The 23,139-nt window shown below is 38.3% G+C and overlaps 1 protein-coding gene across 1 annotated transcript in view; it reads right to left on the bottom strand.

Annotated features, from left to right (window-relative positions):
- Positions 1–23,139, bottom strand: part of LOC122891185 (ankyrin repeat domain-containing protein 26-like) — a 131,626-nt gene that overhangs the window by 24,197 nt on the left and 84,290 nt on the right. The window contains exons 24-27 of the mRNA XM_044226676.1: positions 21,836–22,049; positions 18,626–18,809; positions 17,020–17,130; positions 15,517–15,669 (exon numbers count right to left, since the gene is read on the bottom strand). Of these exons, the coding sequence (XP_044082611.1) occupies positions 15,517–15,669; positions 17,020–17,130; positions 18,626–18,809; positions 21,836–22,049 (662 nt within the window). The remainder of the gene's footprint in view (positions 1–15,516; positions 15,670–17,019; positions 17,131–18,625; positions 18,810–21,835; positions 22,050–23,139) is intronic.

Raw genomic sequence — 23,139 nt, 5'->3', positions numbered from 1 at the left:
TATTTTTATGATTGTTTCAGATTTTTCCTCCGTAAAATAACTGTAAGTCACGTCTTAGTAGAAAGTCTCTTAACCCTTCCCTCATCTTAACACTCCATAACTTTTTCTAAAGATTTTATTTATTTATTTGAGAGGGAGAGAGAGCAAGACAGCAAGAGCACAAGAGCAGGGAGAGGGAGAAGCAGACTCCCCACTGATCAGGAAGCCAAGCATGGGGCTCAATCCCAGCATCCCAGGATCATGACCCAAGCCAAAGGCACTTAACTGAGCCACACAAGTACCCTCGTACTCCTTAATTTTTAAAGAAGTTTTAGGAATACCGTATTGACTTATGTAGGTCTGAGCCAATAAATGCTTACCAAAATAAAACTTGGAAAATAAGACTCTAATTAATGAATCTATAAATACTGATTCTATTGCCATCAGCCTTTTTATGAATTACAAATGTTTTATGCTAATTTCAATTGCATTCTGAGGAGAAATGATTCACAAGGTTAAGAAATCACATCTCTCAGTAAAAAAAAAAATAGTGGGGAAAAAATTTAGTGAGATGATCCATATATTTTTGGATAAAATTTCTTTAACTCGACAGTGTTACAATTTTTTGTTACTTCTCACAAAATAAGAGGATATACTAAGCAATGAAAACAACCAAAAAACTTGCTGGAGTTTCAGTGATGCTGAGTTGGGAAGAACTCCTTTCCTTTAGATATGACTGGAAAGACAAGTGGATGTGGTGGTTTTATACACTGACACTTCTCCCATGACAACCCCTCCGCTTCATATGTGCTGGCCTTAGTAACTGGTTCCTAGTGAACAGAATATGGCAGAGCTACTGTGTGATTTTTAAGGCGAGGTTAGAAAATGTGATATAGCTTCCATCTGACTTTCTTCTTCTAGGAAACCTCACCCTTAGAATCCAGCTGTTATGGGAAAGCCCAGGGTACCTAGTGAGTCTTCATGCAAATATTCCAGCTGAGACTGCCCTAGCTAACATCCTAGCCAAAAGCCAGCCTCAACAGCCAAACATGTGCATGAACAAGGTTTTAGATGATTCTAGTTCCTAGCTTCCAGTCATCCCAGGTGATGCCAAATGAAGAAGAAATGAGTTGGCCTTACTCAGCCTTGTCCAAAGATTTGTGAACAAGATAAATGCTGTTTTGAGCCACTAGGTTTTGAGATGGTTTATTATGCAGCAATAAATAACTGGCACAGATACTGATATTAAAATGGGGTGCTGCCATTAAAAAAGAAAACCAAAAAACTGAAACTAAACCTTCTTTGGACCAGGAGGTGGGTGGAACCTGAAAGAAGAGTAAGAGTGAGAAGGAGAAAAGCAATCTGAGGGGTTTGAAGTGGCAGGGGGGTGGGAGGTAGGGGTACCAGGTTGTGGGTATTATAGAGGGCACGGCTTGCATGGAGCACTGGGTGTGGTGAAAAAATAATGAATACTGTTTTTCTGAAAATAAATAAATTGAAAAAAAAAAGAGTGAGAAGTAGAGAAGAGTAAGAATGAAAACCAAAAGGGCTTCCAAGAGACTGTGAGTGGAAACCTGATGGCCCTTGAAGGGGCTTACAGCAAAGGTTTCTAGACAAGTGAAGAAAATGACACTAGAGGGAAAAGGAACTCATGCCACAAACCACATGAAAGTAAAACTGGTAGGAGAGATAAGCTAAAGAAAGACTATTCAATATGAAGGAACCAGGACTTACTGGGATCATCTATCTGTTCCTCATTTATAGCCTCTCCACATGCTGTATTATCAAATAACGCTAAAATAAAGAAATGTTTCTGGGTTAAAAGCAAATCCAGGATATCAAGCTTTTGTCTATACTGTCATTTGCAAATATCTTCTCCCATTCCGTGGGTTGCCTCTTTGTTTTTTTGACTGTTTCCTTTGCTGTGCAGAAGCTTTTGATTTTGATGAAGTCCCAGAAGTTTATTTTCGCTTTTGTTTCCTTTGCCTTTGGAGACGTATCTTGAAAGAAGTTGCTGTGGCTGATATCAAAGAGATTACTGCCTATGTTCTCCTCTAAGATTCTGATAGATTCCTGTCTCGCGTTGAGGTCTTTTATCCATTTTGAGTTGATCTTTGTGTACGGTGTAAGAGAATGGTCGAGTTTCATTCTTTTACATATAGCTGTCCAGTTTTCCCAGCACCATTTATTGAAGAGACTGTCTTTTTTCCACTGTATATTTTTTCCTGTTTTGTCGAAGATTAATTGACCATAGAGTTGAGGGTCCATATCAGGGCTCTCTACTCTGTTCCACTGGTCTATGTGTCTGTTTTTATGCCAGTACCATGCTGTCTTGGTGATCACAGCTTTGTAATAAAGCTTGAAATCAGGTAAGGTGATGCCGCCAGCTTTATTTTTGTTTTTCAACATTTCCTTAGCGATTCGGGGTCTCTTCTGATTCCATACAAATTTTAGGATTATTTGCTCCAGCTCTTTGAAGAATGCCGGTGGAATTTTGATCGGAATGGCATTAAAAGTATAGATTGCTCTAGGCAGTATAGACATTTTAACAATGGTTGATATCCAGGATCTATAATGAACTCCTCAAACTCAACCCACACGAAACAGACAAACACATCAAAAAATGGGCAGAAGATATGAACAGACACTTCTCCAATCAAGAAATACAAATGGCTATCAGATACATGAAAAAATGCTCATCATCATTAGCCCTCAGGGAGATTCAAATTAAAACCACATTGAGATATCACCTTACACCAGTTAGAATGGCCAAAATTAACAAAACAGGAAACAACATGTGTTGGAGAGGATGTGGAGAAAGGGGAACCCTCTTACACTGTTGGTGGGAATGTAAGTTGGTGCAGCCTCTTTGGAGAACAGTGTGGAGATTCCTCAAGAAATTAAAAATAGAGCTTCCCTATGACCCTGCCATTGCACTCCTGTGTATTTACCCCAAAGACACAGATGTCGTGAAAAGAAGGGCCATCTGTACCCCAATGTTTATAGCAGCAATGGCCACAGTCGACAAACTATGGAAAGAACCAAGATGCCCTTCAACGGAGGAATGGATAAAGAAGATGTGGTCCATATACACTATGGAGTATTATGCCTCCATCAGAAAGGATGAATACCCAGTAGCAACATGGACGGGACTGGAAGAGATTATGCTGAGTGAAATAAGTCAAGCAGAGAGAGTCAATTATCATATGGTTTCACTTATTTGTGGAGCATAACAAATAGCATGGAGGACAAGGGGCGTAAGAGAGGAGTAGGGAATTTGGGTAAATTGGAAGGGGAGGTGAACCATGAGAGACTATGGACTCTGAAAAACAGTCTGAGGGGTTTGAAGTGGCGGGGGGGTGGGAGGTTGGGGTACCAGGTGGTGGGTATTGTAGAGGGCACAGCTTGCATGGATCACTGGGTGTGGTAAAAAATAATGAATACTGTTTATCTGAAAATAAATAAATTGGGAAAAAAAAAAAGCAAATCCAGGAAGACAAGGCCTATGGATGAAGCCAAAGCTATAAACCCTTTATTAAGACTTGAGAAGGACTTAAGGTGTGCCTCAAATTTCTTTAAGGATCTTAAGAGTGTGAGAGTTTGAAAGGCATTGTCAAATGAGAGCTGCACAGGAAACCTGAGGTGAAAGCTTATCTCAAAAGACCCGGGAGAATGGCTTTTCTAATGGCACGAAATCCAATCATATTCAAGGAAAACTCAAAAAACTAAGAGAATTATAGTAGCAAAAACACTGTTTGCGAGCTTGGACTAAAAGAGACCAATGTAGTACAAACTAAAAATAGGTCTTTGAGTCTTAGAATTCCCATCAGGAGGAAGCAGGCTGAAAAACAGGCTGAAAAAGCAGCTACAAATACGCATCATTCCTTATGAAAAGGACAGAACCAAGAGCTCAAAAAGTAAAGCAAACAGCCATGGAGAAGCATTCCCATGGTTAGGACTAAGTCCTCACTGAAGAACTGACAGCATGCTTCAGGGTGTGTTTCAAAACTGCTATGGACTAGTGTGCCTCCCATCTTCTTTCAATGGGAGAGTCCTTAGCAGGTTACCAGAGTGTTCCATTTTGAGTGGTAGAGAACTGTCTTACTTAATTCCCAAGTGCTCAGATGGAGAGGACTTGCACTCAAGGGACTATACTTCAGGCACCTTATCCCTGCGGTACCTGATTAAGATGGTAAGATCTTGGACTCAAGCCCAAACCCAATGGCAGGAGAACTGAGATTTGTGGGAGGTATGGGGGGGTGAGTGTATTTTTCATGTGGGAGGAATACAAAAAATTGTGGCCAGCGGGTAAATCATGCTGCTTTTAAAATGTGTCCATAGGTTTTTAAATATTCATTCCATTAAAAAAAAAAAAAAGACCATGGGCCTACCTTTGTGACTTTCCTCTAACAGAATATGGTGAATGTGATGCTCTGTGTATTCCAAGGCTAGGTTACAAAAGACAATAGAGCTTCTGCCTTGCTCTGCAGATCAGGCAGCTTTTTTTGGATTGGAATTTAGCCCCTCATCTTGTAAGAAAACTCAGGCCACAAAGAGTCTAGGTGTGCCAGTGTAAGTGTTTCGGCTGCCTGCCCCAACTATAGTCCTAGACAATAGCCAGCATCAACACCACCAGATGTGAGTGAACAAATCTTCAAACATTTCCATCCCCAAGCCTTTCATCTGCCCCACCTGAAGCTAGGCGAAGAGAACAAGCTGCCCTAGCCAGACTTTTCCTAACAGTAGATTTGTGAACAAAATAAATGTTATTTATTTAAGCCACTAAACTTTGGGGAGTTTGTTAAGAAAAAACAGATAGAAAAATGGATGACAAAAAGAGTTAATAAGATACATAATCTATATATTAGAAATTGGTCTCCATTAAAGTGGGAAGTAAAAAAGGTTAAGATTATTTTTTTTAATTTTAAAATATTTATTCATTTGGGAGAGGTACAGAGAGTCAGAGAACAAGCAAGGGGAGAGGCAGAAGAGAGGGAGGAGCAGACTCCCTGATGAGCTGGGAGCCTGACATGGGACTCGACAGGACCTGGAGATCATGACCTGAGCCGAAGGCAGACACTTAACCATCTGAGTCACACAGGTGCCCCTAAGATTAATTTAATAATGACAAACAGTGCTAATGAGAAGAAGCCCATAACTAGAAGCAAGACCTAAGAAGTTTTTCTTTCTGTTTTCCCCCATTTAGAGTGTCATTACCTGTGCAATTTTTATATATGACCTTTATTAAGTTGAAGTATATTCCTTCTAAACCTACTTTTTGAAGCTTTTTATCATGAATGGATTTTTTACTCTCTTATCATGAATGGATGTTGCACTTTGTCAAATGCTTTTTATAAAAGATTTTATTTATTTATTTGACAGACAGAGATCACAAGTAGACAGAGAGGCAGGCAGAGAGAGAGGGGGGAAGCAGGCTCCCCACCTAGCAGGGAGCTTGATACGGGGCTAGATCCCAGGACGCCAGAATCATGACCTGAGCCTAAGGCAGAGGATTTAACCCAATGAGCCACCCAGGTGCCCCTCAAATGCTTTTTCTACATCTTTTGAAATAATCAGATGATTCTTCTCCTTTTATTAATTTGGTGTATCACAATGATTGATTTGCAGATATTAAAACACCCCCATAACCTAGGAATAAATCCCATTTGATCATGGTGATGATTTTTTTAATGTATTATTGGATTCAGTTTGGAGTATTTTGTTGAGGATTTTTGCAACCATGTTCACCAAAGATACTGGCTTAGAGTTCTTTTTGTGGTGTCTTTGTCTCGTTTTGCTATCAGGGTAATACTGGCCTCATAGAGCGAATTTGGAGTTTTTCCTTCCTTTTCTGTTTTTTGGAATAATTTGAGAATAGGTACTAACTCTTCCTTTAAAATGCTCGGTAGAATTTGCCTCTGGTCCTGGACTTGTGTTTGTTCATGGTTTTTGGATTAATGATTCCATTTCTTTGCTGGTTTTCAGTCTCTTCAAATTTTCTATTCTTGTTTCAGTTCTGGTAATTTATAAGTTTCTAGGAATTTATCCATTTCTTCTACATCGTCCATATTGTTGGCATATAGTCATTCATAATATTCTTTTATAACTGTGGTGTTGATTGTTATTTCTCCCCTCTCATCTGTGATTTTATTGGGGTGCTTTTTCTCTTCTTTCTGATAACTCTGGCTAAAACCTTATCGGTTTTATTAATTTTTTCAAAGACCAGCTCCTGGTTTCATTGATCTCTCCTATTTTTGTCTTTTTAAATTTTCTATAGTGTTTACTTCTGCTCTAACTTTAAAAAAAATATTTGAGAGAGAGAGAAAGTGGGGAGAGGGTCAAATGGAGAGGGAGTAGAGAATCCTCAAGTAGACTCCCTGCTGAGCACAGAGCCAGAAGCAGGGCTCAATCCCAGGACTCTGAGATCATGACCTGAGCTGAAATCAAGAGTCTGCTGCTTAACCAACTGAGCTACCTACTACTACTACTGCTCTAATTTTTATTATCTCCTTCCTTCTGCTGCCTTTAGGCTTCATTTGTTGTTCTTTTTCTAGCTTCTTTAGGTGATGGTTAGGTTGTTGTAGATTTTTCTTATTTCTTGAGATAGGCCTGCATTGCTATATACTTCCCTCTTAGAACCATATTTACTGTGTCTCAAAAGTTTGGTCAATTGTGTTTTCATTTTCATTTGCTTCCATGTATTTTTAAAAATTTATTCTCTTATTTCCTCATTGGTCCATTCATTGTTTAGTAGAATGTTACTTAGCCAACATGTATTTGTGGTCTTTCAGATTGTTTCCTGTAGCTGACTTCTAATTTAATAGTATTGTGATCAGAAAAGGTGCATGGTATGACTTCAATCTTCTTGTATTTATTAAGACCGGTTTTGTGGGTATTATGGAGGGCACGTATTGCATGGAGCACTCGGTGTGGTGCGTAAACAATGAATTTGGGAACACTGAAAAAAAATTAAATTTTAAAGAAAGACTTGTTTTGTTGCCTAATATGTGATCTATTCTACAGAATGTTCCAGAATGTGTATTCTGTTGTTTAAGAATGGAATATTTTGAATATATCTCCTTAGTCCATCTAGTCCAATGCATCATATAAAGCCACTGTCTCTTTGTTGACTTTCTGACCTGTCTATTGATGTAAGTGGTGAGTTAAAGTACCCAACTATTGATTATTTCTATTCCTTCCTAAAATATCTGAAGTGTACATTGTCTTCATGGATACTTTTGCAATTGGGAATAAAAGAAATGAATTTCATTTAAAACATATATAATAAAATTAAAGGACCCTAGTATTACTGTATTATTATCAATTAGTTCTTTTATGTTAGTCATTAATTGTTTTATATACTTGGGTGATCCCATGTTGGGTGCATAAATATTTACAACAGATAGTTCTTTTTCCTGTCAGATTGTCCTCTTCATTATGATATAGTGCTCTTGTCTCTTACTGCAGTCGTTCTTTTAGACTCTGTTTTGTCCAATGTAAGTATTACTATTCTGGCTTTCTTTTTATATCCATTTGCAGGATACATGCTTTTTTCATCCCATGACTTCCAATCTGCAGGTGTCCTTAGGACAAAAATAAAACTCTTGCAAGTGGCTTATACATGGGTCTTGATTTTTTCTTATTCTTCTTCTTTTTTTTTATTTTTTTTAAAGATTTTTATTTATTTATTTGAGAGAGACAGTGAGAGAGAGCATGAGCGAGGAGAAGGTCAGAGAGCGAAGCAGACTCCCCCTGGAGCTGGGAGCCTGATGTGGGACTCGATCCCGGGACTCCAGGATCACGCCCTGAGCCGAAGGCAGTCGTCCAACCAACTGCGCCACCCAGGCGTCCCTTATTCTTCTTCTTTTTAATCCACTCTGACATCCTATGTATTTTGATTGGAGCACTTACCCCATTTATATCCAAAGTAATTATTGATAGATATGTATTTGTCATTTTACTACTTGCTTTGTGGTTGTTTCTAGAGATTTTCTCTGATCATTTTTTGTGTCTTTGATGTTTTACTGGTTTTCTTTAGTGATGTATTTGGATTTCTTTCTCCTCTTTGAGTGTTTATCAGTGGTTTTGTTTTCTTTTTAGAGAGGGCATGAGTGGAGTGGGGAGAGGGAAAGAGAATCTTAAGCAGACTCCATGGCCAGAATAGAGTGGAGTGCAGGGCTCAATCTCACAACCCTGAGATTATGACCTGAGCTGAAATCAAGTCAGATGCTTAACCAACTAAGCCACACAGACACCACTATTAGGGGGGTTTGATACATAATTTGTATATAACCTCTTCTGCATATAGCAGTCTATATTAAGCTGCTGGTCTTTAAGTTTGAGGCCATTCTTTTCTCTTCTTCTTCCCATGCTTTAGGTAAAGTATTATATTTTATATCCTTTTTTCCTGAGTTCCTTAACTTATTTTTTATATAAATGTTCATTTTTGCTACTTTTGTGTTTCCTGCCTTTATACTGTCACATTTTGTCTCTTCTTTCCACTCAAAGAGTCCCCTTTAATATTTCTTGTGGGGCTAATTTAGTAGTCACAAACTCCTTTAGTTTTTATCTGGGAAACTCTATCTCTCCTATTCTGAGTAATAGGCTTGCTGGATAGAGTATTCTTGGCTACAGATTTTTCTCATTCACCACGTTGAATAGATAATACCACTCCCTTCTGGCTTGCACAGTTTCTGCTGAAAAAGTTCCTGCTAGCCTTAAGGGGTTTCCCCTGAAAGTTACTGACTTGTTCTCCTGCTTTTAAGATGTTTCCTTTATCAGTATATTTTGCAAATTCAGTTACAATAGGTCTTGGTGTTAGCCTACTATTGTTGATTTGGATAGTTTTCTGTGTCTCCTGGATCTTGATGTCTGTTGCCTTCCCAAGATTAGGGACATTTTCAGCTATATTTCTAGAAACAAGTTTTCTTACACCTTTTTTCTCTCTTCTTCTACTGGGACTCCTGTAACATGAATGTTATTACATTTGATGGAGTCACTGAGTTCCCTAGGTCTGGTCTCATTTTGCATAATTCTTCTTTCTCCCCCTTCTTTGGCTTCATTGCTTTCCATTACTTTGACTTCTTAGTTGTTAATTTGTTCCTCTGTTTTTTCCAGCCTGCTGTTCATTGCATTACGTGTGTTTCTTAGGCTCATTTATTCCACTCTTCAACTCTGACTCTTTTTTAACTCTTTTATCTCTGTTGTAAGGGTCTCACTGATGTTGTCATTCTTTTCTCAAGTCCAGTGAGTGTCCCTATGATCACTGCTTTAAATCCTCCATCAGCCATGATATTTACATCTGTCTCACTTCAATCTCTGGACCCGTGGCTTTATCCTGTTCTTTCATTTGAGATAAATGCCTCTGTTTTCTCATTTTATCTAAGTCTCTGCCAGCTTCTCTGTGTTATAAAAGCCAGTTATGTCATCTGCTCCCAAAAGTAATGGACTTATGCAAAAAGACGTCATGTAGCACCCAGGGTCTCGTGCTTAGGGGAGTATGTCTAGTGTGTGCAGCATGCACTCTGCTGTTGTGTTCTGGCTGCTCTATCCTTCAGGCCAGACATCTGCAGAGGCACTCCCTCACTGCTGTGGGCAGTGTTTGGTATCTGGCCTGAATGTAGCAACTTTTAACTAGTTGTGCCCTGGTATGCTTGTAAAATGAGACCTGTCACCAACTCCACTGGAACTGAGGCCTTCCTGAATCTGGTCCAATGAGGTGTGGGCAGGGGCTTGTGCTGATTTTCTGGGGGAAAGGCCTGCTGTGGTGGAACTGAGGCAAGAATGATTGAGCAGGGCAGTTCCACTGGAGTACGAGGGGATGGTGCTCGGTGTAAGCAGTTTAGGCAGCCAGTGTCAGAGCTGCACTGCTTCCCACAGATGGCTCTGTGCTTGTGCTGAGGGGCACTGGAGGGAAATGGTACCAGCTGGTTCCTTTGTTCCTAGAGGGCGTTCACAGTGTTCTCTGTGAACACTGCCTCTCAGGGAAATGCTCTAAAAAGAGTGAGTAATTTCCCTACTGTATGCCCCAGACACTGTCCAGATCACTGTTTCCATGCTGTATGCTCCCGGGTTGTTTGCCTGCCTCTTCTCCAAGAGCAGCACAGTGCACTACAAGCTCTATCCCAGCCAAGCCCAATCACCTTTAGAATTCCAGGTTTTAAGCCCCCCTAGTTGTAAGAACTCATGAAATTAAGCTCTCACTTTCCAGTGTAGACAGTGGCTACAGGGAAATGTTCTTTTTGCACAGTCCCGTGTCTCGCTCCTGCCCTTCTCCATGACCATGACTCCCTCTCCTCTGCAGCAGCCAGGATCTGTTTCTCTCCTAAACCACCTCTCTGTACTTCCTACCTTCTTTGGTGTGGCCTCTTCTCTCAAATAGTGGACTTTGTTCTGTTAGTCTTTAGGGATTAGGTAAACCTAGGCTCCTCTTACTCTGCCACCATCTTCTTTTCTCTTGAGATATCTTTCTAAGTTTCCCTTCAATTACAAATTATTACAACTGGCAGGAACGCATTTTGAGATTTCCCCCTCAAGTTAGGGGAAAAGAAAAACTCACAAGCAGGGAGACAATATGATTTGAAGTATAATAGCTAAAAAACTAGAAATGGTTCAATAACCAAAATTTGACCTTTTACCTGATTTCCATTAACTGAAATTCTAAAAGAAATAGACAGCTTTGAGTAATTTTTAATCAATCTAATACTCAATCTTTATTCTGCTTTCATCAGTGAGGAAATAAAGAGAACATTATGGAATCATTTTTAATCTTTTCAGTAGAAAACCAAAGATACTGTCCTTTGGCATTATTTAAATCGAGTATAACTTCTCCTTTATCTTACTCCAAGCTTATTTATGTGGGGAGGTAAGTAAGACCATCTCGTCTTTATGTTGTGCCACAAAGCTTTCCCATATCATACAAACTGATATGGGAAATCAGTTTGGAATTCAAACTGATTATCTACTATTTGTCTCTGAGAACTCCATTAAATAAAACCTGATAATTTACAGCTGTGTTCTTGAAATAATGTAATAAATGTTTATTCCATTAACTACGTATTGAGCCATTAAAGTACATATCTTTCTATTTAAACTAAAAGAAGATGGATAAAGACAACTGTGTTTTCTGACAATGTAGGATCTGTGCCAAGAACAGGATCAACACCAGTGTTATACACAAGAACCAGGTCAAAAGAGTATCTAATTGTGAGTTGCAATTTTGGATTAGCAAGATTTCAAAACAGGAAAGTTAAACGCCCAGAGTTCATCTTTTCCTTCCTAGATGGTGAAATTTATGGATGAGTCTACACTTTATAACAAGTTCATAAAACATAATGAAGTAAATAGTAGACAGCAGATCCTACAACCAAGATTTCATGAAAATGGATATGGGAAGCACTGAGTGAGAGACTGAAGATATGAATGGAGAAAAGAAACAAGACTCTAGCTTTTTGAGCCTAACTTCTCATCAGATCATGGAGTCAGCAAGGCATAAGTTGGTAAAACTCTCCTTTTTAAGAAGCAAAAAATGTCTACAGGAGTAAGGTTAAGTTCTACTACAGTAACTTTTTATTATTACATAAGTGAGCGGTAATTTGCAAGAGGACAAGGGAAGATGTCTCATAAAATTTGATTGGAGAGTGACATAAGGATAGACATATAGATCATTGTATTAGAATTGACCTTCTAAAAAGAAAATGCTACATTATGGTGAACTGATGTACAACGAGGGTATAAAACAAATGGAATAAGAATAGTCTTTTTAGGGGCGCCTGGGTGGCTCAGTGGGTTGAGCCGCTGCCTTTGGCTCGGGTCATGATCTCGGGGTCCTGGGATTGAGTCCCGCATTGGGCTCTCTGCTCAGCGGGGAGCCTGCTTCCTCTCTCTCTCTCTGCCTGCCTCTCTGCCTACTTGTGATCTCTCTCTGTCAAATAAATAAATAAAATCTTTAAAAAAAATAAGAGCTAAAACTATAAAACTCATAGAAAAAAAATAGGTGTATCATTTGTGACTGGATTTGGCAACAGTTTCTTAGATATGACACCAAAAGACAAAAAATGATTAAGTATATTTCATCAAAATTAAAAACGTCTTTGCTTCAAATGTCACCATCAATAAAGTGAAAAGTCAATCTACTGAATAAAAGATTTCAAAATCTTATATCTGATAAGGGATCTGTATTTGAGATATGCAAATAACTCTTACAATAATGAAAAGACAACCCAATAAAGAAATGGGAAAATAATTGATTCAGTCTATAAGGAAGATATAGAAATGGATAATAACACACATAAAAAGATGAGATGCTCAACATAATTAAGTTTCTGTGTTTTTTTTAACATCTTAATTATTTGACAGACAGAGAACACAAGCAGGGGGAGCTGCAGAGGGAGAGGGAAAAGCAGGCCCTCTGCTGAGCAGGGAGCCTAATGCAGGGCTTAATGCCGGAGGCATCACAATTCCAGACTGCAAGCTCTATGACAAAGCTGTCATCATCAAGACAGTGTAGTACTGACACAAAAACAGACACATAGATCAATGAAACAGAATAGAGAGCCCAGAAATGGACCCTCAGGTCTATGGTCAACTAATCTTCAACAAAGCAGGAGAGAATGCCCAATGGAAAAAAGACAGTCTCTTCAACAAATGGTGTTGGGAAAATTGAACAGCCACAAGCAGAAGAATGAAACTGGACCATCTTCCTATACCACATGCAAAACTAGACTCCAGATGGATGAAAGACCTCAATATGAGACAGGAATCCATCATAATCTTTGAGGAGAACACAGACGGCAACCTCTTTGACCTCAGCTGCAGCAAGTTCTTCCTAGAAACATCCCCAAAAGCAAGGGAGAAAGGGCAAAAATGAACTATTGGGACTTCATCAAGAGCAAAAGCTTTTGCACAGCAAAGGAAATAGTCAACACAACCAAAAGACAACTGACAGAATGGGAGAAGATAATTGCAAATGACATATCAGATAAAGGGCTAGTATCCAAAATCTATAAAGATCTCATCATACGCAACACCCAAAGAAGAAATAATCCAATCAGGAAATGGGCAGAGGACATGAACAGACACTTCTGCAAAGAAGACACCCAAATGGCCAACAGACAGATGAAAAAGTGCTCAACATCACTTGGCATCAAGGAAATACAAATCAAAACTACACTGAGATACCATCTTATACTAGTCAGAATGGTTAAAATTAACAAGTCAGGAAACATCAGGTGTTGGCAAGGAGGCAAAGAAAGGGGAACCCTCCTACACTGTTGGTGGAAATGTAAGCTGGTGCACCCACTCTGGAAAACAGCATGGAGGTTCCTCAAGAAATTGAAAATAGAGCTACCCTATGACCCAGCAACCACACTACTGAGTATTTACCCTAAAGATACAAATGTAGGGATCCGAAGGGACACGTGCATCCAAATGTTTATAGCAGCAATGTCCATAATAGCCAAACAATGGAAAGAACCTAGATGTCCATCAACAGATGAATGGATAAAGAAGATGTGGTATATACACACAATGGACTACTAGGCAGCCATCAAAAGAAATAAAATCTTGCCATTTGCAATGACGTGGATGGAACTAGAGGGAGGGTATTATGCTGAGTGAAATAAGTCTATCAGAGAAAGACAATTATGATATGAGCTCTCTGATATGGAGGAATTTGAGAAGCAACGTGGGGGGTTTGGGGAGTAGGAAAGGAAAAAATGAAACAAGATGGGACTGGGGAGGGAGACAAACTCTTAATCTCAGGAAACAAACTGAGGGTTGCTGGAGAAGAGGGAGGTGCAAGGAATGGGATGGCCAGGTGATGAACATTGGGGAGGGCATATGCTAAGCTGAATGTTGTGAATTGTGTAAGACTGATGAATCACAGACCTTTACCCCTGAAACAAATAATACATTATATGTTCATTAAAAATAAAAAGACTGAGAGATGGTGAAATCGACCCAATTAACTGAGAGGATAAAATGTGATGGCAGGAAAATAAAAATAGATGTCCAGACAATAATGAAATGAACGTTCACAGCAGCATTATTAATGGCTAAAAAGAGGAAACGACCCAAAGGTGCATCAAATGATGAATGAACAAGGGTTTTAGCCCACAATGGAGTACTGTTTGATAATAAGGAATGAAACACTGATATATGCTATGACACAGGTAAACCCCAAAAACATTAAGTGAGGGAAGCTAGTCACAAAGGAAAACACATTGTGTGATTCCCCATATATGAAATATTCAGAATGGGAAACACTATTGAGGCAGAAAGTAGACTGGTGGTTGCGTGAGCCTGGGGGCAAGGATTAAGGGTTTCTTTTCAGGGTATGCAGCCATCAAAAGAAACGAAATCTTGCCATTTGCGACAACATGAATGGAACTAGAGCGTATCACGCTTAGCGAAATAAGTCAAGCAGAGAAAGACAACTATCATATGATCTCCCTGATATGAGGAAGTGGTGATGCAACATGGGGGCTTAAGTGGGTAGGAGAAGAATCCATGAAACAAGATGGGATAGGGAGGGAGACAAACCATAAGTGACTCTTAATCTCAGAAACAAACTGTGGGTTGCTGCAGGGAGGGGGGTTGGGAGAAGGAGGGTAGGGTTATGGACATTGGGGAGGGTATGTGCTTTTGGGTAAATTGGAAGGGGAGGTGAACCATGAGAGACTATGGACTCTGAGAAACAATCTGAGGGGTTTGAAGTGGCGGGGGGTGGGAGGTTGGGGTACCAGGTGGTGGGTATTATAGAGGGCACGGCTTGCATGGAGCACTGGGTGTGGTGAAAAAATAATGAATACTGTTTTTCTGAAAATAAATAAATTAGAAAAAAAAACGTCCTACTTGATGGCAGTAATGGTTGCACAATTCCATCAATATACCCAAACATTGAACTACAAATATTAAATGGGTGAATTGTATGGAATGTGCATTCCATCTCAATACAGCTTTAAAAAAATCCAAATAAGACAATTTTCTTAAACATTCTATTAAACATTATCTTCTGCTTTTACATAGCTTAGCTCATGATGGTAACAGAGAGATCATTAAAAAACATTATTTAGCACACCTGGGTGGCTCAGTTGGTTAAGCATTCAACTCAGGATTTTAGCTCAGGTCATGATCTTATGGGTCATGGAATCAAGCCAGCATGGGGCTCTCTGCTGGGCAGGGGTCTGCTTGAAATTCTTTCCATCTCCCTCTGCCTCTCCAACTGCCTCCACCACAAATAAATAAATAAGTCTTTTTAAAAAATTATTTAGTAGGAAAAAAGTCCCAATTTCTGTGAAGAATGATGTATAAGTTTCAACTTTCCTAAGGGTAACTAGTATAAGAAAAAATGTATAAAACAAATAACAGAATGAAAGTCAAAGTTTAAGATAAGTACATTGTGAAGATACTAAAATTATACTAAATTAATTATAATGAAAAATAGAAGGAAGTGGTCCATGGAAATAAGCATCCTAAAACACTTCATATTATTTAACCAACTACAGATTAACTTGACACGTGACATTTCATACATACCTGATTCATACTCTGAGCCAGTTTTTCCTTTAAGTCTTTTACCTCATCTTCTAAATTCATACGACAACGTGATGTCACCTCCAGTGAAGCCTCTGACATAGATGGTTTTTTTAGGGTATTGGCCAGTTCTTCTTGAAGTTGTCTCACAGCAACCTAATAAGACATTTCTGTTACTGGTTTTATAAATCACCTTACTATTAAATTATGTTAACAATATATAACTTTGACCTATGTACTTGGAAAATTTCACTACAAACATCAATTCATGTTCTTTTCCTAACATGTATACATTATGGCTGTTTAATGAATTTGGCTAAAGACACAAAAAGATGTTATCTGCCTAGTCAGTATTATGTTACTTAGATAATTAATTCAGCCCCACTATCCTTTCCTAGTGGGTGAATTTTCCCAAAGCTTCCCAATCGACTGAAGTCTCAAAAAGAAATGGGTATATAGGTGGGACTAGCATTGGTCAAGTCTACAGTATGAAATGTTTTCCCTCTTTTTTATTAGAGGCTTCAATTAATGTCAGAGTTCCACACATGTTCAATCCTCTGCTCAAATCCTTTTAATAGATAACTATCTCAGAACGTAAGTGAAGTCATTCTAATGGCCTTCAAGACCCTAGATGACCTGGCTTTCACCTCTCTCCATGACCTCCATTCCTGCTACACAAGGATCCTGCCACCCCTCATTAATCTGAAAATGGAGATCCAATGCCCAATTAATAAATAACAGAGATACAGTTCTCTTTGTGTTGGATAAACTTAGGCCCAAATGATAGTAACTGAGATTTGAAATGAGCAAATTATTTGTAAAATTGCTTAAAAAATTATAAATAGCAGTGGGAAGATTAAATCAAATATAGTTTTGCTAAAGCTCATCACAATAGTCCCAAATTATGATTTCATGAAAAGGAAGGGCCTGCAAAGGATTAAAAGGTCATAAGGATACATGATTTCAGACTAAAAATTCAAATTTATATAAATAAGAATAAAATTATGCTAACCTAAAATGTATATAAAGCTACTATGTATAGTTTGCATAAATGTATAAATATATAAAAGTATATATGTATATAAATATATATAATTATACTTATAAACATATACTTATATATATGTATAAAAAGTACTGAGATACTGTACTTTTTATTCAGTTCACTTGGGAAATCTGGAGCTAACTGTCAAGTTAATCCACTTAATTGAATCTCAATTTCAAAATATGCATGCTTTAAAAATCCTCTATACTTGCAGTGTTGGCTTTTAAAATATATGTACATACATACATGGAGAAAATATATATATACAAATATATATGTACACATATATATATACACAGATATGAAGTGTATATATATATACACACACACACACACATATGTACACACATGTAGATAAAACAATAATTTCAGAAAATAAAATATATATGCATACAAATACATACACAAGTGTACTTCAAAATAACTAAAGAAAATACCCCAGAACTCCTTTTGTTACCCACTTCTATCTCCTCTTGTTTGCAAAGGTGATTCTTTAGAATTCCATCTTGTAATATTCTGGCATCCTGTTCTCGACAAAGTTGTTTTTCAGTATAATACCGTTCTTCCACAACCTAAAGACATATTTTCATTAGGATTTTGGATGACACCGTTAAAAAAAAATCAACACATACTGTTTCCTGTTTTGTTAATTTTGGCCATTCTAACTGGTGTAAGGTGATATCTCAATGTGGTTTTAATTTGAATCTAGTGTTGGAGAGGATGTGGAGAAAGGGGAACCCTCTTCCACTGTTGGTGGGAATGCAAGTTGGTGGAGCCACTTTGGAGAACTGTGTGGAGATTCCTCAAGAAATTAAAAATAGAGCTTCCCTATGACCCTGCCATTGCACTCCTGGGTATTTGCCCCAAAGATACAGATGTCGTGAAAAGAAGGGCCATCTGTACCCCAATGTTAATAGCAGCAATGGTCATGGTCGCCAAACTATGGAAAGAACCAAGATGCCCTTCAACGGATGAATGGATAAGGAAGATGTGGTCCATATACACTATGGAGTATTATGCCTCCATCAGAAAGGATGAATACCCAACTTTTGTAGCAACATGGACGGGACTGGAAGAGATTCTGCTGAGTGAAATAAGTCAAGCAGAGAGAGCCAATTATCATATGGTTTCACTTATTTGTGGAGCATAACAAATAGCATGGAGGACAAGGGGTGTTAGAGAGGAGAAGGGAGTTGGGGCAAATTGGATAGGGAGGTGAACCACGAGAGACTATGGACTCTGAAAAACAATCTGAGGGGTTTGAAGTGGCAGGGGGGTGGGAGGTTGGGGTACCAGGTGGTGGGTATTATAGAGGGCACGGATTGCATGGAGCCCTGGGTATGGTGAAAAAATAATGAATGCTGTTTTTCTAAAAATAAATAAATTGGAAAAAATCAAAAGCTTAAGAGAACTTAAAAAACTGTTCAAAAGAAGTAGCCTTTTTAAATACAAAGATTTTTATCCTACACGAATAATTCAAATTTTAATTTAAATGACAGCTAAATTTGTCATAGATATACAGGTAGATATAGTATGTGAAATAAAATTTCTTTACAAAACATTTAACTAATTCCATCAGAGTCTCAAGGTGATTTAGCCTATATTTTAATATAAAAGATCCAAAACCGGGGTGCCTGGGTAGCTCAGTTGCTTAAGTGTCTTACTCTTGGTTTCAGCTCAGGTCATGATCTCAAGGATTTAAGATCGAAGCCTAAGTCAGGCTCTGCACTCAGAGTCTGCTTGAGATTCTTATCCCTCCTTTTCCCTCCCCCTCTACACTTTCCCCTACTCATGCTCTCTCTCTCTAAAAATAAATATTTTTTAAAAAGTAGCCAACATGCATATTTATGTCAATTTACCCTCCATCCCTTCATTCAGAAAATATACATAGGGTTTATATGAGAAGCCAAGAATTCCAATAAATTAATGATTTTAGCTATAAATATCATAGTTCCTATTCGTATAAAACTAAATTTTTTATCTATTTTATACCTAAGTAATATACATTAAATCAAAGGGATATTATAAATAATAGTGATAGAAATATGCAATATTTATCAGACTTACCTGATTGAAATTATTTCTTACATTCCTCAATTCTGCATCTAGTGCTCTAAGCTTAAAATCAAGTTCTTGTTTTATTTCAACTTCTTTCTTATACTGCTCTTCTCTTTTTGTTAGTTGCTCCTGAATCTTTTCATATAACATTTCAGCGTTTCTTCTTTTTTGTTTTTCTTGTTTTAAAGTTAATCTGCAAATAAATGTGCTTATTTTAAAAGTTGTTTTGTAAACAATAAAAAGCTCATGTTATGAACTGGTGCCACATATGCTGGTTTATTATCCAAATGAAATTTGTATGTTCTCATTTTTTTTCCTTTCTAGGGCTCATGTTTGTAATTTCTCACTTCAATCTCTTCCAAAAGGTGTATATAATTGAAAAGAAGCAATGAAAAAGCATTATGCTGCTTAGTACTAATATCTCTGGGAGACATCTCTGGGAGATACTAGGGAAAGGAAATTTGAAATTATTCAAGAAAGATTGGAAAATTATTGTTTTGTCCACATACTCATAATTACTCCTCCACTAGAGAACATAATTTAGTTACTATTTAAAAAGAGAAGTTCCTGTCTCACATTGAGGCCTTTTATCCATTTTGAGTTTAACTTTGTGTACGGTGTAAGAGAATGGTCGAGTTTTTCTCTTCTACATGGATAAAAGACCTCAATGTGAGACAGGAATCCATCAGAATCCTAGAGGAGTACATAGGCAGTAATCTCTTCGATATCAGCCACAGAAACTTCTTTCAAGATATGTCTCCAAAGGCAAAGGAAACAAAAGCGAAGATGAACTTTTGGGACTTCATCAAAATCAAAAGCTTCTGCACAGCCAAAGAAACAGTCAAGAAAACAAAGAGGCAACCCACGGAATGGGAGAAGATATTTGCAAATGACAGTACAGACAAAAGGTTGATATCCAGGATCTATAAGAACTCCTCATACTCACACACAAAAGAGACAATCATATAAAGAAATGGGCAGAAGATATGAACAGACCCTTCTCCAATGAAGACACACAAATGGCTATAGACACATGAAAAACTATTCATCACTAGCCATCAGGGAGATTCAAAATAAAAACACATTGAGATATCGCCTTACACCAGTTAGAATGGCCAAAATTAGCAAGACAGGAAACAACATGTGTTGGAGAGGATGTGGAGAAAGAGGAACCCTCTTCCACTGTTGGTGGGAATTCAAGTTGGTGCAGCCACTTTGGAGAAGAGTGTGGAGATTCCACGAGAAATTAAAAATAGAGCTTCCCTATGACCCTGCAATTGCACTACTGGCTATTTACCCCAAAGATATAGATGTAGTGAAAAGAAGGGCCATGTGTACCCCAGTGTTTATAGCAGCAATGGCCATGGTCGCCAAACTATGGAAAGAACCAAGATAACCTTCAACAGACGAATGGATAAGGAAGATGTGGTCCATATACACTATGGGGTATTATGCCTCCATCAGAAAGGACAAATACCCAACTTTTGTAGCAACATGGACGGGACTGGAAGAGATTCTGCTGAGTGAAATAAGTCAAGCAGAGAGAGTCAATTATCATATGGTTTCACTTATTTGTGGAGCAAAACAAATAGCATGGAGTACATGGGGAGATAGAGAGGAGAAGGGAGTTGGGGGAAATTGGAAAGGGAGGTAAACCACAAGAGACTATGGACTCTGAAAAACAATCTGAGGGGTTTGAAGTGGCAGGGGGGTGGGAGGTTGGGGTACCAGGTGGTGCGTGTTAGAGAGGGCACGGATTGCATGGAGCACTGGGTGTGGTGCAAAAATAATGAATACTGGATTGCTGAAAATAAATAAAAAATAAGTTAAATAACTTTTTAAAAAATCAAAAAAAAATAAGTTCCTGTTTATAAAGAAGTTATAATTCACTACAAATAAATAGCTACTTCATGAAACATCACAAGTAAGGTAGTGTACGACAGCATCTGCAGATGCATTTACACAATGTACACCCACAGATTACTGTGATCTAGGACTAGGCTAGGGAGTCGAATATCTGTTGCCCTATGATTTTTATGTTTCTTCTTCTGAAATACTCTCAATTTACCTTGTTGATTATTATTCATTTCATTTTTTTCAATATTTTATATATTTGATAGAGAGAACACAAAAAGGTGGAGTAGCAGGCAGAGGGAGAGGGAAAAGCAGGCTCCCCACTGAGCAAGAAGCCCAATGGGAGACTCAATCCCAGCACCCCGGGATCATGACCTGCAAAAGGCAGACACTTAACCAACTGAGCCATCCAGGTGCCCCTGCTCCATTTTTTTCCCAATTATACACAGATTTTAATTCAGGTAAAGAAGTACAAGGAACACTGGGAGAATTTGGTAATTGTGAGACAACATTTTCACAGAACACAATGTGTTTATTTTAATCTCTTCAGTGGAGGTTTTTTAAAAAGTATCTTAAAAGCCTTCTGTTGAAGATTATACATGTAAATTTGGACTGTAACTCTATAATAGAAACATGGATTATTTTGGTGAAAATGGTCTATAGCAAATTTTCAGTTTTAGATAACAGAATACTCAGATATAGAGCTTGTTAATTCTCATTGCAGGTGACACTCAAATTACACATTTATACATCTTGTTTTTAATTTACTTTTTATTTATTTTCAGCATTACAGTATTCATTATTTTTGCACCACACCCAGTGCTCCATGCAATCCGTGCCCTCTATAATACCCACCACCTGGTACCCCAACCTCCCACCCCCCACACCTTCAAAACCCTCAGATTGTTTTTCAGAGTCCATAGTCTCTCATGGCTCACCTCCCCTTCCAATCTCCCCCAACTCCCTTCTCCTCTCTATCTCCCCATGTACTCCATGCTATTTGTTATGCTCCACAAATAAGTGAAACCATATGATAATTGACTCTCTCTGCTTGACTTATTTCACTCAGCATAACATATAATGTATTATTGGTTTCCCCTATCATCCATTGATGTATTATTTTGAAGAATCTCATACTTCACAATACTAAAGAAGTTTTCTTCCCTATAAAATCCCAGAAGGTAAGTTAGCAATTTCAAAACTTCTATGCATCTGTAGATAAAAGTAAATAATTCAAAGGGTGCCTTGCTGGCTCAACTGGTAGAGCATGCGACTCTTGATCTCACTCTTGACTTCAAGCCCTATTTAAAAAAAAAACACACAAGGTAAATAGGCCAAGTATTTCCTTAAACCAAGATATCATACCTCAAACTGCAGAGTTCATGCTCCCATTCTACTTTTTGAAGCTCCAACTTAGATATCATTTCTTTTGTTTCTGATAGCTCCTTTTGTAGTCCCTTAGCCATATTTTCCATTTTTTTATTTTTTCTTTTAAGTTGTCCACAGTGATATTTTATAAGTTCTATTAATCTTTCATATGAAAGAACCGCATGCTGGATTTTCAATAAACTGACAGAATCTACATCAGAGAAAAAATAAAAACAAATAAAATATATAGGGCACCTGGGTGGCTCAGCTGGTTAAGCATCTGACCTTTGGTTTCAGCTCAGGTCATACATAACCCCAGATTCGTCGGATCGAGCCCTGCATTGGGCTCCACTCAGCACAGAGTCTTCTTGAGATTCTTTCCACCCTTCCTCCCTCCAGCTCTGTTCTTTCCCACAGCCCCAGTCATGTTCGTTCTCAAATAAATTAATTAAATATAAAAAAGAAAAAATATATGAGTACTTTTTTCCAATTTACTTATTTTTAGAAAAACAGTATTCATTATTTTTTCACCACACCCAGGGCTCCATGCAATCCGTGCCCTCTATAATACCCACCACCTGGTACCCCAAACTCCCACCCCCCCGCCACTTCAAACTCCTCAGATTGTTTTTCAGAGTCCATAGTCTCTTGTGGTTCACCTCCCCATCCAATTTACCCAAACTCCCTTCTCCTAACATCCCTTGTCCTCCATGGTATTTGTTATGCTCCACAAATAAGTGAAACCATATAATAATTGACTCTCTCTGCTTGACTTATTTCACTCAGCATAATCTCTTCCAGTCCCGTCCATGTTGCTACAAAAGTGGGTATACATCCTTTCTGATGGAGGCATAATACTCCATAGTGTATATGGACCACATCTTCCTTACCCATTCGTCCGTTGAAGGGCATCTTGGTTCTTTCCATAGTTTGGCGACCATGGCCATTGCTGCTATAAACATTGGGGCACAGATGGCCCTTCTTTTCACGACATCTGTATCTTTGGGGTAAATACCCAGGAGTGCAATTGTAGGGTCATAGGGAAGCTCTATTTTTAATTTCTTGAGGAATCTCCACACAGTTCTCCAAAGAGGCTGCACCAACTTGCATTCCCACCAACAGTGTAAGAGGGTTCCCCTTTCTCCACATCCTCTCCAACACATGTTGTTTCCTCTTTTGTTAATTTTGGCCATTCTAACTGGTGTAAGATGATATCCCAATGTGGTTTTAATTTGAATCTCCCTGAGGGCTAATGATGATGAGCATTTTTTCATGTGTCTGATAGCCATTTGTATGTCTTC

Source organism: Neovison vison, chromosome 12 (assembly GCF_020171115.1).
Source record: "Neovison vison isolate M4711 chromosome 12, ASM_NN_V1, whole genome shotgun sequence".
Classification (NCBI taxonomy): Eukaryota; Metazoa; Chordata; class Mammalia; order Carnivora; family Mustelidae; genus Neogale; species Neogale vison.
Note: the sequence above shows the minus strand (reverse complement) of the source record. Positions and strands in the feature narration are given on the sequence as shown.